General features: G+C 39.7%; 1 protein-coding gene across 1 annotated transcript in view; it reads right to left on the bottom strand.

Moving 5' to 3' along the window:
* Positions 1-2,097: 2,097 nt before the first annotated feature.
* The window catches only part of ube2na (ubiquitin-conjugating enzyme E2Na), a 34,590-nt gene continuing 19,735 nt past the window's right edge, over positions 2,098-16,952 (bottom strand). Inside the window, exons 2-4 of the mRNA XM_072562353.1 lie at positions 3,663-3,909; positions 3,419-3,559; positions 2,098-2,873 (exon numbers count right to left, since the gene is read on the bottom strand). Of these exons, the coding sequence (XP_072418454.1) occupies positions 2,824-2,873; positions 3,419-3,559; positions 3,663-3,909 (438 nt within the window). The 3' untranslated portion in view covers positions 2,098-2,823. The remainder of the gene's footprint in view (positions 2,874-3,418; positions 3,560-3,662; positions 3,910-16,952) is intronic.

Consider the following 16,952-nt stretch of genomic DNA (forward strand, 5'->3'; position numbering starts at 1 on the left):
TTATTTCCCAGTGGAAATTCCCAAAGGCTGAAGGGGAAACTTTGTATTCTGAAATATATTTAGCAATTACAAGTTTGAAGCAGCTCCCACTGTAATTACCTTTAATCAGGTTGGTAGTGGTAGTAAAGGTAGTGTATTTCATGAACTCTCTCTCTCCCTGGTAAAATATACAGGCAGAGACACTTTAAACAAGACTTTATGGAATCAACTCTTATGCACAGACAGGTGAGATTTTTGGAGAGTACATTGTTACTGTCCTTAATGTAAAATGATCACTGCTTCCAAGGGGAAATACTAGAGTTTACTTGTTGTTGACTTGCAATTGCCCTCTGGTGGTGAGCTGTTGCCTTCAATTAGGGATTTGTTTCTTCCTCCCAGACCTGGACGTAGAAATATAGCAGTGAGGGGGGGAAAAAAAGTTAAATCAGAAGTGCTATTCTGTGATTACTTCAGAGTACAGGACACCAGGTCAAGTAGGTGGCTGAGAGTAGCAGATTTTCTAATGGATGGAGCAGTTAGATGATAGACAAGCACAGTGACCTCAAGCTGAATTGATGAGGTTGAAATCACATCAATTGAGATTTTACTATCAGGATTTTTAAAAGGAGAGGAATAAGATATTCAAGGAAGTGGGAAAGACCACATGGTGATTTATAACAGCCACAACAATTTGGCAGGCTATGAAAATAAGATGGTGAATCCTAATTAAGTTGTGACATTCATACACTATTCACACATGACAAGACCTTCCTTAAAATAATGAATATTGTGAAGATGGTGGTTCATCCATTGGCAGAGACCAAAGACCCTGAGAAAACATGCTGGACAGTATGTGTGGGTGAGAATGCATCAGCAGTTTGCATTCTCACTTGTATGGAGGCAGAAGCAAGCTTTAGGAGTGTAATGTTAGACTGCATTTCTCCTGCTGCATCTCCTAAGGAAAAAAGTGAGTGAGAACAAGCTTGGATCCAAACAGTCAAAATAGGCATGTGAAAGAATACAAGGAAATTCAAAATTTGGCACTGATGCTATGACCTGGTGTGAAGACATTGAGTCGTCCAGAGATAAAAAGGAAGAGGCATGGTATTAGAATAAAGTTTGACATATTGGGTGGAGTAAGGTTGGAACAGCAAGCAAGGTGTGTTGAGTGTAAGTGAGTGTAGTTATCTGAAAAGGGAAATTGCTTGAACACATCACCAAAGGAATAAAAAGCCAGATGTGCAGAAATTATCACTGAATAATAGAACACTGAAGTTGGTAGAAGAGAAATAATAGGGAAATATTCTTAAAGTACAGGAGAATGAACTAATGACCAGAAACCACACTGAGAAAGATTAAACTGGAAATGCAAAAAAGAAAAAAGTTCAGCAGGAAAGACCAACAGTGGAGCCTTAAGTACAAGAATGCAATTTTGATGACAGAAGGCCAAGAATTTGAGTATGAAGATACAATGCTCACTGATTAAAACAAAATCATAATCAAGTGACAGGTAGTGGATGAAAGTAGCTTCAAACCTGTAGCTTGGGATAAAGTCTACCACTGAGCCAGGGAAATAACAGACGACATTGAGAAAGACAAGGCAACCATACTTAAAATTCATTTGATTACATCAATTAACCAATGATCAGAATATTACTAATAAGTATCAGTAAATCTGGACATTTGACAAGAATATAAATTCAAGGGTAAAACCAACATTTAGACTTAATACCAAACAAGCCTACTTGCAGATCAGCATCAATGGATGCACTCTCAATGGCAATATCATAGTCCACTTAGCAATCAATCCTCACATACAATATAATGTTGGCTTTGCCCTTAAACTGGTTATTTTGCAAAAATGTCCTTATGGATGCTAGACAAAAAGCTTCAACGTAATGCATCTTTTTCAGCAATCCTCAAAATTTCAGTTAATTGGATTTATTTTTAAAAAGCAGAAGTAGTGTTATCATGAGTTGCAATGCAAGTTACAGGTGCTATATCCCCAAGACATGATCTAAATACACTATCATAGGCTTTGAAATGAGAGAAACACCTTAGCTTGACTAAAGATGTAGATTAGACTAGATATAGATAATTTTCATTAATGAGCATGGATTCAATCACTAAAACATCATTTATTCACCGTATTGCGCTTGTGGAAAGATCAACACCAGTACAACAGTCAAATGGAACAAAAAAAAGTTTACTAAAACAAAAGTTTTACAGAAATCTTTCTTCCCCACACTGCCCCCCCTCCCACCCCCAGACAAGCCATACAAAGTAACAAGCTTTCTCAGGATCTACATTTGAGTCACAATATTGATGCATTGCTTTTTTTCTCTTCCTTTACTGACTGGACTAACTAATAACCAGCAAGCTGCTTAATCTAGTGCACCTAAAAAGAAAAAAAAAGTTACTACTCTTGGCAAAGGGCATGATCTACTGTGTACAAGTTAGCTGCTTTCAAAAATTGCTTTTAGCATCACAAAAAACAAAACCCAGAAAATTAAAAAAAAACTTACAATAGAGCAGCTAACTAAGCAGATTTTCATTCACAGTGCTAAGAAAAAATAACGCCAGTCATTGTAAATAAAGCAGAGGTGCATCGCTGCTTTCAAATTAACTGGGTGGCGGAAGGAGGGGGAAAAAATAGAAAAGCAAAGTGGTATAGACTCTGCTCATGCTTTAATGGTGAATCCAAACATGACAAATAGTCTCTAATATGCATTTAAACACCAAGAATTTTATTTGTCTGGGTTTATTCAGCAGTTTTCTAAGACTGTTCTTTGAATGCAAGGAGAGAGATCTTGGCAGAACAAGGGCTGTGATGTGCATTCAACTTCATCTGGAATTGCTGTTTCCACTGGCATATAGCCTAGTCCATGTCCTGGCTGAAAAAGAGAGAAAAAAAAAAGTTTTCATGTGGAAACAGCATATTGCAATATTTTCTGTGCACTTTTTGATAGTAACAGATCTTGTTGCAACAAGTTTACAATTAAGACAATTTCAAATCTGGCACTCTTGAAAACAAACTCATCCTATAACAAGTATACCAATCAAAAGAAGTGACAATATCCAAAGCTCTTCTCCCACACTTCACTAGTAGCTATCATCCAGTTTATACTTAGATACATTGCAGGTGGAATTCTAGGTACAGAGGGAAGCAGGGTAGCTCATTAAGCTAGCAGTGAACTACTACTATCTGAATCTAAATCACTTTCACAAAACAGTACTATAGTGTGGCATGAGAAACCCCAGGAAATGTCTTGGGCTGGCACTAGTCCAAATGATCTTGTAAGCAGGCAAGAGCATCTTCAAGTGAAAATGTCAACAAGGGACATAACTTGGGTTAATTGTTGCTGTACAATTCAATACATGTCAAATATGTAGCTAGAGCTGTACATTTAATTTCTATCAAATAAATAATCACAGGTACCTGTTTCTATGGCTTGGGCTTCATTGCTCTTCCACTGTTCGGCTACATCATTTGCTAATGGATCATCTGGATTTGGAGCACTTAACAATGCCTGGATTGATAGCAGCACTGTACGAATCTGCAAAGCTGGGGACCACTTATCTGTGGAACCAAAACATTACAAGCCATGACATTAAAACTCCAATTAAAAATGCACAAAAAGCTGCAATGGTCACAAGTATACTATAAAATTAACACAGAATACCTTTCAGAATATCTAAACAGATTCTGCCCAGCTTGTCTACATTTGGGTGATATATTTTGGTCATAAAGCGAACTTTTGGAGCTGCCATAGGATATTCTTCTGGAAGAAATAGTTCAAGTTTAAAAGTTCCACCCTCAAATGGAGAATCCTGTGGACCAGCTATAACAACATGAAAGTAACGTGCATTGAATTCATCTGCTTCTGCCTTGATACCAGGCACCGGCTCTGCATGCAAACGCTGGGTTTCCTGAAAAACAAAACAAAAAAGGTGAACAAGGACAACTGTTAGTAATGAATCTTCCCAAATTAGAATTCTAAAGCGATGAAATATAAACTTTTCATTATATAATCACTCGCTGAATTTAGAGAGTCAAAATTCATGTGGTTTAAAATATTTCATATTGAATTACAGTACCATATTTACTGCTGTGCTCTCAGCTTCACAGCAGATTTATTCCACAGCACTTGTTACTTAATTTGAAGTCCACTTGTGAACATGAATCCAACTCATCCAAAACAAACAGCACTTCCAAGTGACAGCCAAGGTCCACTCAAGATTTGAGCTCTGCTTTCTGACGGAGGTGAATGCCCCACTCTAGAGGCTGAGGTTCCAAGAGAAGCAGTGATTTGCTTGTACTTTGCTACTATACAGGTATTTGCTGCTCACATCACAGCCTCCTCTGCACTTGGAAGACAACATGTAGACTGGGTCACTGCTTTGAAAGAGATACCTATTCCACTTGAAGAGGCTTCTCCCACTTCCACCCCATTAAATGCTTTAAAATGGCCATAATCTGCTCAAATCAAATTGCTCCTTAATTTTATACATTCAAGGGATGTCTACATAACTTCAGCCCTTTAGCCCAGATCTCTGCAACTGACCATATCCAAGGTCAGAATTGTAGAGGGGAGATCTAACCAATGGTATTAATTAAATTATTTCTATGAAGTGACAAGATCATTTTGTTAAGTCTGCTGTCCATGTTCAAATTAATCAAAATGGTTTCACTGAAGATTTCAGACTCCAGAATGAAAATCACAAGCAGTTTCTGCAAATGCACTCAGCTTTTTTCTACACAACTCTGGGGGACTCTTGTGGCCACAGCACACATGACAGCACGATCAGAATGCTTTGCATAGAACACAATCACAAATGCTTCTTTCAGCACGAAGCAACATCTGTTCTCGTTACATACAAGCTTCATTGCAGTTATCCAAAAGCCCCTCAAGTGTTTGATTCAATAGACAGAGGGGAAATAAAAAAACCAAGGTTATGGGCAATTCAACTCAGTCACCGAGCTGTACAGCACAAATAGATTATTCAGTTCAACTAATCCATGCTGATCAGATATCCTAAATTAGCCTAGTCCCATTTGCTAGCATTTGGCCCACATCCCTCCAAACCTTTCCTAATCATATACCCATCCAGATGCCTTTCAAATCTTGCAATCAAACCAGCCTCCACTACTTCCTCTGGCAGCTTATTCTATACACACCACCTTCTGCGTGAGAAAGCTGCCCCTTAGGTCCCAGCTACCAAAGTTTCCCAATTTGGGGTTTAAAAAAAGTTTAACTATCACTGGATGTCTTGGTCAGTGAGGCCAATTTTTAGTCAATGTAGACCATGCAATCTTTTTCTACCTTTGGAAGGGAGTGCATGAAAACTGCAAAATTCAATACCAAGAGTGAAACAGAAAAGACAAACAAGGACAAATGTAAAAAGCTTTTACAAATACATAATAGTAAACTTGGAAGATGAACCAGGAAATTACTAATGGGAAACAATGAAACAGAAGAGACTTTAAACAAGTATTTTGTATCGATTTCTATGCTAAATGAAAAGATAGCAAACAGTCCAGGAGTCATGGAAAATGAAGAGACAAAGAAAGAAACATAAAAACACTCACTAGCAAGGAGTACAGGCAAACTAATGGGACTGAAGGCTGACAATCTCCAACAAAATGGTCTATATAATACTGCCTTAGGAAAAAGGGCTGTAGAGACAGAAGATGCAGTGGCAGCAAGCTTTCAATATTCCAGAGATTCTGGTTTCTGCCATTTGGAAAACCACAATATTCAATAGGAGGGAACCAAAACTAATAAACCACAAGCCAGTTAGCACAGCATCAGTCACTGGGGAAAATGTTAAACATAGCCAGGATAAATAGGCCAATTTCAGTGGCAAGAATTTAACAAGTGGTGTGCTACATGGATCAGTACTGAGCTTCAATTATTTATTATCTATATTAATGTCTTATCTTGAATGTATTATTGACTAATATTCTGATAGCTTGCTTTCCTATCTTCAAATTGTGAGGACAACAAAATCTGCAAAGAGATATAAAAACATTGAGGCAAAAAAAACTGATGGATTTTTGTGTTAGTGTCAAATCTACTTTAATTGGAAGATTCTGAAGGCAAAATGGTAAGAGACTACGGAATGTTTGGGGGGTGGGGAGGAAAAAAAAAAATCGGTGTCCTTGTGCACGAATAATGAAATCAGAAAATAATGAAGGCAAACAGAATATTGGCCTTTATCGAAAGGGAAAATGACTATACTATCTGTAATATTGAATGCTTTTAGTTTCTCACTTACACTGGACTGCAGGCAGTTCAGAAAAAAATTCATGAAATTGATTCCTGGGATGAGGACAGGTTCAGCAGGTTGATCCTGCACTCATCCAAGTTAGGAAGAATGAGAGGATTTTTCTTTTAGGGGTACAGCTTCACAATATGGGACTGCCCATTTAAAAGTAGTGAACAGAAATTTCTTCCCTCAAAAGGGTTTCTAATTGGAACTTTCTTCCACAAAGACTTGAGAACATTGGGTCATTAAGAACTGAAATCAGACTGATTAGAACCATTCAGATCAATTATTGGACCAAGCAGAGAGAAAAAAAAAAGTGGAGTAAATGCCTGGATCAGCCACAGTCATATTGAAAGGCAGAGCAGTCCTGAAAAGCCATATGGCCTGTGCTTATTTATGCTCAAACAGCCAATTAACACATCAGGTGATACCTGCTTGACAGGACTACCATGTCAAGCTAAATGCTGTATCAATTGTCATGGTACAGCAATAAGAGACAATGCAAAGGTGAGAGCTCATGCCACTATCGCCATAATGTTATGGAGAGAATAGTGTCATTTCAATTAGATTATGCACATGCCTCATGGGTTGAATTTTGGAATGTGCAACTTACAGTATCAAATGAACATAGATATACATGTGTGCATACAGCAAGGTGATATGGAAATATTTAGCTTTGTCCTAAAGAAACAATTGGTGGATTTCAAGTTCAGAAGACATTAAGTAGGCTGCACTGGTCCACCATCTTTTACAGATTACAGCCAACTATGGCTAGGAAGACATCAAATCACATGCCTTTTCTAAAGAATTTAACATTCAAGTCTCCTACTTAGTAACCAGATTGCCAGTAATATTTGTGGAAAGTTGAAATAACAGGATTTCAAAGCTACTCTTTACAAAAATAGTACTACGTTAGCAAGCTGAGATTTGTAGCTCAAGTTGAGGTTCTGGATGTAGGTTTGCTCGCTGAGCTGGAAGGTTCATTTTGCGACATTTCATCACCATACTAGGTAACATCAGTGAGCCTCTGGATGAAGCACTGGTGGCATGGCCTGCTTTCTGTGTTTAAAATGTGTCTAGAAACAAATAGAAAGTGGGCCATGCCACCAGTGCTTCATCCAGAGGTTCACTAATGTTACCTAGTATGGTGATGAAATGTCGCAAAATGAACCTTCCAGCTCAGCAAGCAAACCTACATCCAGCAGTACTATGTATTTTCTCTTATACTATATTTTAAAAAAAGGGACTTTGAAATAGTTTCTTACAATAATTCCAAGGTCCCATTCCAATTTTCAGGAAGGTTGATAAGTTGCCCTGGAAAATTTGTACATTCTGAATGATTACAATTTTGCTTTAGGGATTGTCTGAATGAAGTAAACTAGTTACGGTTTAAAACAAAGCATACAATCTTTCAAACAATAAATGCTTTTCTTTCCCCAGCAGTTGGAGCAAATTCTTCTGCAATTTCATGCTGTAGTTGTATTACAGCAGAACAAACATCTTAAAGATGCTGCAATGCAGTATACAAATTAAAGGTTTATAGATTGCACCGTGGGATTAATGGCTGCCAATGCATTTCAACAATAATGAAATGCAGGTAGCGGAGAGAAAAAGATGCCTCTTTCTAGCCAAGTCATCCTCATTGTTACAAGTCAAGCATTCTTCGGGGGGGGGGGGGGGGGAGGGGAGAGGAGAAGGAGGGGAGAGAGCGAGAGCGAAGATTTTTTGGGTTCCCTCATTAGATAAAGAGGCTAGACATCAAAATCACATGCAAGACATGTAACTGCAAGCAGTTCAGCAAAAGACAATTTTAACTCCGGGCCACTATAAATCTTGGCAAGGCATGGTAGATGAGCCAATTGCACAAAAGGAGCAGCATCACTGGAACTCAGTAGTGCAAACATGGCATTGCCTTTTTGAGGCACAAAGTTAGGTGCTTCTTTTGATGCCCAAACCAACATTCCAGGACAAATATTTGAATGCAATGTGCGCACACTGTCTACCACATTGGACACCTGAAGAAAACAAATTGGACAAAAATATTGTTGATTTAACTAAACAAATTTTCAGATAGCCAGACTTGGGGGTTCAGTACCCTGCAACACATTTCCATCGGAATCAATGTGCTAAACTCTTTCAGAATGATTAGACATCATCTAACTGAATTAAGACAATGATAATATTTTAATGGTGTGAGACAGAACCAGCCCTTTAAGGAATGTAAGCATCAATGACAAAGCCAGCATTTCATCATTCTAGTTGCTTTTGAGAAAGTGGTTGAATCACCTTGAACTGCTCTCGGCTACACAGAAGGGAAAGAAAGAATTTTAGGGTCAGGGAAGGAACAGGTCAGATGATCCCAAGTCATGATGGAATATGGTTGGGAGGGAGGATTCCATTGTCCTTGATGAGTAGTAGAGGTTTCAGGTTTGCAAGTTGATGTTGTGGCTTACTATGTTGCCACAGTGCCGTCCTAAAGAAACAGACCCAGAAAATCCACTTGACTATGAAGAGATTTGATGCAACAGCACAACGAATTTGAATAGAGGGAAGTAATTTCTAATAAGGGTCAAGGTTAAGTGATACCAAAATGCCAGTTTCTAATTGAAGAATCAAATGAAAAACCACTCAAAGTCAATATTGTTCACTTCAACAAATCTCAAACCCAAAACTTTGGTTAGGCACATATTTTACTCCACTTTTGGACAACATTATGATAATGCAGTAATCTGCTTACTGCATTCTTAAAATTAACATTTAGAAACTGGAACTTAAAACAATTGGCTTACTCCCCAACTGCTGAGCAAGTAAATGCAGTGTAATAAAGTGCTAAAGTAGTGTCTGTTGAGTTCCTAAGCCATGCTGGTCTATATGATCTTAGATAGCAAAACAGAACTGAACATAGAGTTAGAAGCAGGTGCAGGTCACCAGCCTCTCAAGCCTGTTTCACCAATTAGATGATGATGGCTGATCTCAGTAATCTTAAAACCAATTTGCACCTACTTCTCTCCTGCAAAATTATTCAAGGACTCAGCTTCACTACCCTTTAAAAGTTCCAAAGACTAATAGTCCTCAAAAAAAAAAAATTCCTTTTAAATGGACAGCCTGATTTTTGTAGTGATCCCTAGTTCTAGATAGTTCCATAACAGTAAACATCCTTTCCACATTTACCCTCAAGTCAACCTTTAAACTCCAGTTGATACAAGACTAGCCTCGAATTTTTCTTCATGAAACACCCCCTCACTCCAGGTACACATTCTAGTATTCTCCACACTGGGTGGCACGGTGGTTCAGTAATTAGAACTGCTGCTTCACAGCACCAGGAATCCGGATTCTATTCCGGCCTCAGACAGCTGCATTTGTGGAGTTTGCACATTCGCCCAGTATCTGTGTGGATGCTCTCCCCGGGTGCTCTGGTTTCCTCCCACAATCCAAAAGATGTGCAGGTTAGGTGAATTGGTCATGCTAAATTCCCCATATAGTATTCAGGGATGTGGGGGTTAGGTGCATTAGTCAGGGGTAAATGTAGAGTAATAGGGTAGAAGAATGGGTCTAGGTGGGGTACTCAGGGATGGCATGGACATGTTGGACCAAATATTGTCTGTTTCTAAACTGTAGGGATTTTCTGATTCAAACCGAGTGCTCAGCAATCACATTTTTGATAAGAGTTATTTTATTCTACTTGCCACAAAGAACAATTCACATTTTCCCCCCACATTAAACTCCAACTGCCAGATCTTTGCTCAGTCACCTAAAATCAATATCCTTATGGGTAGGAAAGTGTCATCGACAAATTTGGCAATGGTATCTTCAGTCTTTTCACTGAGTTATTGATAAGTTGTAAACAGTCGAGGCTCCAGCATCAATGACTGTGACACTATTCATTACATCTTCCCAACCCAAATTTATAACAGCCAGCCAATATTCTACACTTCACATGATTGTATTTTTCACAATAGCCTTTAATATGGCACCTTTTCAAATGCCTTCTCAAAATCCCAGTACACTATATTTACTGGTTCCCCTTTATCCACTGCACATTTGTTATTTTGAGTAAATAACAACTTATCAAATGTCATTCCACCTTCACAACACCATGTTGAATCTGCCAAACAACAACCTGTCAAAAGCACCCTCTAACATTTTTCCCATGACAGACACTAAGCTAACTGGCCTGTTCTTGGTTTTTATTTCTCTCTCCCATTCAGATTATGAAAAAAAAAGGTTATATTCACTACTCCCCAATCTATGGGACCATTCTAAAAGAAAATTTAGTTTGGAAAGCCAAAACCAATGCATCAACTATCTCACTAGTCACGAAGATCCTTGCTCAAAGTCTAACAGAACATAGGCACTTGTCAGACTGCAGCTCTAAGTTTACTCACACCCATTTCTCTGGTGATAGGCAGAATTCAGTAAAAATGGCATTCTACTGAAAGTACCCTGAATAGATCAGGATACTTTATAGATTAAAAGCAGTAAAATACAATGGAAGCCCTTGGTTTTGCTTATTTAAGCAGGATGTAAATGTGTTGGAAGCAGTTTCATAGTTTGCATATATTAAAAAAAAGCCCCTGTGTGGAAATAGACCATTTGGTCCAACAAGTCTACATTGACCCTCTGAAGAGTAACCCACCCAGACCCATTCTTGTGGTTTCAGGCACACAAGTACAGAAAATCATCAAGAAAGCTATAGGAATGCTGGCCTTTATATTGAGGTGACTGGAATACAAGAATGCAGAAGTTATGCTGCAGCAAGACAAAAGCACAGTTAGATGCCATTTGGAATAACACAAGCAGATCTTAGGAAGGATATGTGGGCCTTGGAGGGAGTAAAATGTAGGTATACAAAAAATGATAGATGGACTTCGGGGGTTAATTTAGGAGGAGCGTTAACCCTCAATTCTAGGAAAACGAGTGACGATCTAATTGAGGTGTTCAACATATTAACAGGAAAAGACAGGGCAGAAGAACTATATCCACTGGTTAGAGGTTCTAGAACTATGGGACAGTCCGAGAATTAGGGCCATACTTCGAGAGATATTAGAAAGCACTTCTACGCAAAGGATATTCAGAATGCTTTACAAATGGCAGATGTGGATCAATTGTTAAATTTTAAATCAGAGACAGATTCATTTTTGTTCAAAGGTATTAAGGAATATGGGCCAAAGGCAGGTTTATGGAGTTAGGCCACAGATCAGTCAATCTCACTAAATTGCAGAATGGGCTCAAAGGGCTGAATGGCCTATGCTCGTTCCCATGTTCCAAATTATCTGTCTCACATTCGACAGGGCCAACGCTTATGACTAGCTTTCTTGCATACTCAAAAAATATTTACCTCAATTTTTTGGTCATGCATGGCTAATATTTCCATTTTTGCCCAATTACTTTTTTCCCTCCTTTTTGTCCCATCTTTAATGTTTCTACTTAAAAATTCCAATTGTTAAAGCATTTTGGAATGTACTTATTCTGAACTATTATCAAAACATATGCTACTGTATGTCTTGATCTTTGATTCTAATTTACCAATTAAAATTTAAATAAAACTAAAGTTTAAAGATATACCTTCAGAATCAATCCCTTCTCCCTCAAACAATGTCAAATTCTATCATGATTGCTTCTATCCAGAGGCACCTTTACTGAGACCATTAATTCTCACATTGCACAATATCAGATGTGGTATAGCCTGGGGGCGCTCTAGTTGGTTCCAATGTGACTGTTTTAAAAGACACCAATCAAAAAAAATGTCTATGAACTCATGTGGATTAATTTGCTCATCTGTCATTTCCAGTCTATACGTAGATTAAAATATCCCATGATTACTACCATACCTTTCTCAAAAGCTCTCATTATTTCTCCAAGCCCCATGATACCAAGTGGTTATTGTTTAAGGCCAATACACTATTCCCACAAGTAATTTCTTGTCTTTATCATTTCTACCCAACTGTTTCCAAATTTTCATTTCCTGACCATAAGTCATCCCTTTCCATTATGCTAGTACTATCTTTAACAAAGCCATCCGTTTGGCTATTGTTCCTAAAATGTCTTGTACCCTTCAAAGATTGGGATCTTAAACCCAGGTCAACCATTTACTTCTCATTCAAAGCAGAAAAACCTGGCACTGTTCCCTCAGCACCAAAACCGAGAATTATACTTGCCATTTTACTAATGATAACCCATTCAAGTTATTTTGAGGCATGAGAGCATGGTGATGTCGTTGTTGTAGTGGTGGTGGTGGGTGGGGGGGGGGGGGGAGAAAGCGGTGAGAGAGGACAAGGAAATAAGAAAGATGGATATGCAATCAGCTCAGACATTTGGAAATGGCAGTGTTCTATGTATTACTTGCCACAAAAGTATTTTGCACTCACATCTCAAATCAGAATCCTGACAATGACAGATAAATCCAATCTTTAATTTTTGTACCAATGTTTTGAAATTGCATTCAAAAATTCAGTTTGCTTTTCAGTGAAAGCTGCAAACCAGTTTCCTTGTGCATAAGCGAACTATAGTTTCCAAGGGGTTTGCTGACATTTGCTCTTCCTTCAACTTACCTAAAAAAAAATGAAAATTCAAAACAAAATCAATACAGTCTACAACACTACAAATTGCACAGTTTGACAGTGATAATTTCAAGTCCGCTACAGTACTCATAAGCCATTAGCTATATTCACTGTGGAACAAGCACATCACTACACAGAGGGGCATCTATTACCCAGCATTAGATTATCCAAATATCGGATTATCTGGCAAGATTGCAAGGTCCCAATGCCCTGCTAAACAGTTATCGGCATTCGATTAACTGAATGAAATACTGCTCACCTGTGTCCTTCAGATAATGGAGATTCCTCCATACACAGTGGTGAAAAGTATTGCATCCTCAGTTTGCAAAGAATGAGGCATCTATGAACCAAGTTTAAAGCCAATGTTGAATTAATTTGAATAAATTGGCCATTTCGTCCCTCAAGCCAGCTCCACAGCTAAATCTGAGAGCAGCCTCATATCCACCAGTCCCAGATATTCTTTCAATACACAACTGGTGCAGGAGTAGGCCATTCTGCCCTGAATCTGCACCACCATTCAATAGGATCATGGCTGATCATCCTTAAATCAGTATCCTGTTCCTACCTTATCTCCATAACCCTTGATTCCACTATCCTTGAGAGCTCTATTCAACTCTTTCTTAAATGAATCCAGAGACTGGGTCTCCACTGCCCTCTGGGGCAGAGCAATCCACACAGCCACCACTCTCTGGGTGAAGAAGTTTCTCCTCATCTGTCCTAAAATGGTCTACCCTGTATTTTTAAGCTGTGTCCTCTGGTTCGGCACTCACCCATCAGCGGAAACACGTTTACTGCCTCCAGAGTGTCCAATCCTTTAATAATCTTATGTCTCAATCAGACCCCCTCTCAGTCTTCTAAACTCAAGGGTATACAAGCCCAGTCGCTCCAGTCTTTCAACGTAAGGTAGTCCCGCCATTCCAGGAATTGACCTCATGAACCTACGCTGCACTCCCTCAATAGCCAGAATGTCTTTCCTCAAATTTGGAGACCAAAACTGCATACAATACTCGAGGTGTGGTCTCACTAGGGACCTGTACAACTGCAGAAGAACCTCTTTGCTTCTATACTCAATCCCTCTTGTTATGAAGGCCAGCATGCTATTAGCCTTCTTCACTACCTGCTATACCTGCATGCTTACCTTCATTGACTGGTGTACAAGAACACCCAGATCTCTCTGTATTGCCCCTTTACCTAAATTGGTTCCATTTAGGTAGTAATTGCCTTCCTGTTCTTGCCACCAAAGTGGATAACCATACATTTATCCACATTAAATTGCATCTGCCATGCAACTGAACACTCACCTAACCTGTCCAGGTCACCCTGTAATCTCCTAACATCCTCCTCACATTTCACCCTGCCACCCAGCTTAGTATCATCAGCAAATTTACTAATGTTATTACTAATACCATCTTCTATATCATTAATATAATTGTAAAAAGCTGCGGTCCCAGCACCAATCCCTGCGGTACCCCACTGGCCACTGCTTCCCATTCCAAAATGGAGCCGTTTATCATTACTGTTTCCTGTCAGCCAACCAACTTTCAATCCAAGTTAGTCCTTTGCCCCCCAATACCACGTGCCCTAATTTTGCTCACTAACCTCCTATGTGGGACTTTATCAAAAGCTTCCCGAAAGTCCAGGTACACTACATCTACTGGATCTCCCGCATCCATCTTCAGAGGTACACCCTCAAAATTCCAGAAGATTCGTCAAGCACGATTTCCCCTTCATAAATCCATGAAAACTCTGACCTATCTTGTTACTACTATCCAGATGTGTCGTAATTTCATCCTTTATAATAGACTCCAGCATCTTTCCCACCACTGAAGTCAGACGAACTGGTGTATAATTTCCTGCTTTCTCTCTCCCACCTTTCTTAAAAAGAATGGTACAACATTAGCTACCCTCCAACCTGCAGGAACTGATCCCGAATCTATTGAACTCTGGAAAATAATCACCAATGCATCCACGATTTTGAGCCACCTCCTTCAGTACCCTGGGATGTAGACCATCAGGCCCCAGGGACTTATCAACCTTCAGACCTAACAGTCTCTCCAACATCAATTTCTGGCAAATATAAATTCCCTTAAGTTCAGGTCCTTCAGCCACTGTTACCTCAGGGTAGATTGCTTGTGTCTTCCCTAGTGAACACAGATCTGAAGTACCAATTCAATTCTTCTGCCACTTTTTTCTTCCCAGTAATATATTCCCCTGTTTGTCTTCAAGGGCCCAATTTTAGTCTTAACCATTTTTTTTTGCCTTCCACATACCTAAATAAAGCTTTTACTATCCTCCTTTATATTTTTGGCCAGTTTATCTTCATACCTCATTTTTTTTCCGCATATTTCCTTATTCGTAATCCTCTGTTGTTCTTTAAAAGCTTCCCAATCCTCTGTTTTTCCACTTATCTTTGCAATGTTATACTTTTTCTCTTAACTTCCCTCATCAGCCACGGCCACCCATGCCTCCTAGGATCTTTCTTCCTTTTTGGAATGAACGGATCCTGCATTTTCTGCATTATACACAGAAATATCTGCCATTGTTCCTCCACTATCATCCCTGCTAAGGTATTGTACCACTGAACTTTGGTCAGCTCCTCCCTCATAGCTCCATAGTTCTTTAGTCAACAGAAATATTGTCACTTCCAATTGTACCCTCTCAAATTGCAGATTGAAGCTTATTGTATTATGGTCACTACTTCCCAATGGCTCCTTCATTGAGGTCCCTGATCAATTCTGGTTCATTGCACAATACCAGATCCAGAATTGCCTTCTCTCTGGGAGGCTCCAGCACCAGCTGTTCTAAGAATCCATCTCAGAGGCACTCCACAAAGTCTCTTTCTGGAGGTCTAATGCCATCCTGATTCTCCCAGTCTACCTGCCTGTTGAAATCCTCCATAACTGTAGTGACAGCTTTGCGAAAGGCCAAATTCAGCTCCTGATTCAACTTAAATCCGATATCCAGACTACTGTTTGGAGGCGTGCAGATAACTCCCAAGAGGGTCTTTTTACCCTTAGTTTGGATAAAGCTGAGAAATTCTGACTCTACATCCCCTGATTCTAGGTCCCCCCGCGCAAGGAACTGAATATCATCCCTTACCAACATGGCCACCCCACCCCCTCTGCCCGTCAGTATGTCCTTATGATAGCACGTGTAGCCTTGAATATTCATTTCCCAGGCCCTGACCACTTTAAGCCATGTCTCAGTTATTCCCACAATATCATATCTGCCAATTTCCAAGAGCCTCAAGCTCATCCATCTTATTGCTAATGCTCTGTGCATTCATATATAGTATTTTTAATTTGTTACTGCCCTCACCCTTCCCATCAACTCCTATTTCACTCAACCTTACAGCATGATCCTTTGAGTTTTCCGCTTCATCGATACCGTTGTCTTTCTTAACTTCCCTTGTTTTAACTTTCCCTTCAATTTCCTTCTTAAACATCCAGTTTGTCTCCTCCCCCCGTTACTTAGTTTAAACGTAGCAGTGTTGCAGTAGCAAACCTGCCTGCCAGAATGCTGGTCCCCAACCTATTAAGGAGCAAACCACCTCTCTTGTATATTTTATCCTTACCACAAAACATACCCTAGCGATCCAAGAATTTAAATCCTTGCTTCCTGCACCAGTTCCCCAGGCACACGTTCAAGTCCATTATCTCCCTGTTACTGGCCTGAACAACCCAAGGAACTGGAAGCAAACCAGAGATAACCACCCTGAACGTCCTGCTTTTCAGCCTTCTTCCTAGTTCTCTGAAGTCCCGCTGTAGTATGTTCCTCCTCTTCTTCCCGAGATCATTTGTGCCAACATATACCACCACCTCTGGCTCTTCACCTGAGTCCTTGAGGATTTCCTGCACTCTGTCTGTGATGTCTTTAACCCTGGCACCAGGAGGGCAACACACCATCCTCAAGTCCCACCTGCTGCCACATAAACCCCGGTCAGTTCCTCTCACTATGGAGTCCCCGATTACCACGGCTGTGCGATGTCAGGCTCTTCCGCTCTGCCTCCACTCCAACTTTTGATTGACAGACTTGGCCGCCTCACGGACTGGCAGAGTCATCTGGCTCTACTGTTTCCAAAAGATTCCACTTGTTCCTGACAGGTACTTCCCCCGCAGTCTCTTGCACCTGTCTCCTCTCTGC

Source organism: Chiloscyllium punctatum, chromosome 44 (genome assembly GCF_047496795.1).
Source record: "Chiloscyllium punctatum isolate Juve2018m chromosome 44, sChiPun1.3, whole genome shotgun sequence".
Lineage (NCBI taxonomy): Eukaryota > Metazoa > Chordata > Chondrichthyes > Orectolobiformes > Hemiscylliidae > Chiloscyllium > Chiloscyllium punctatum.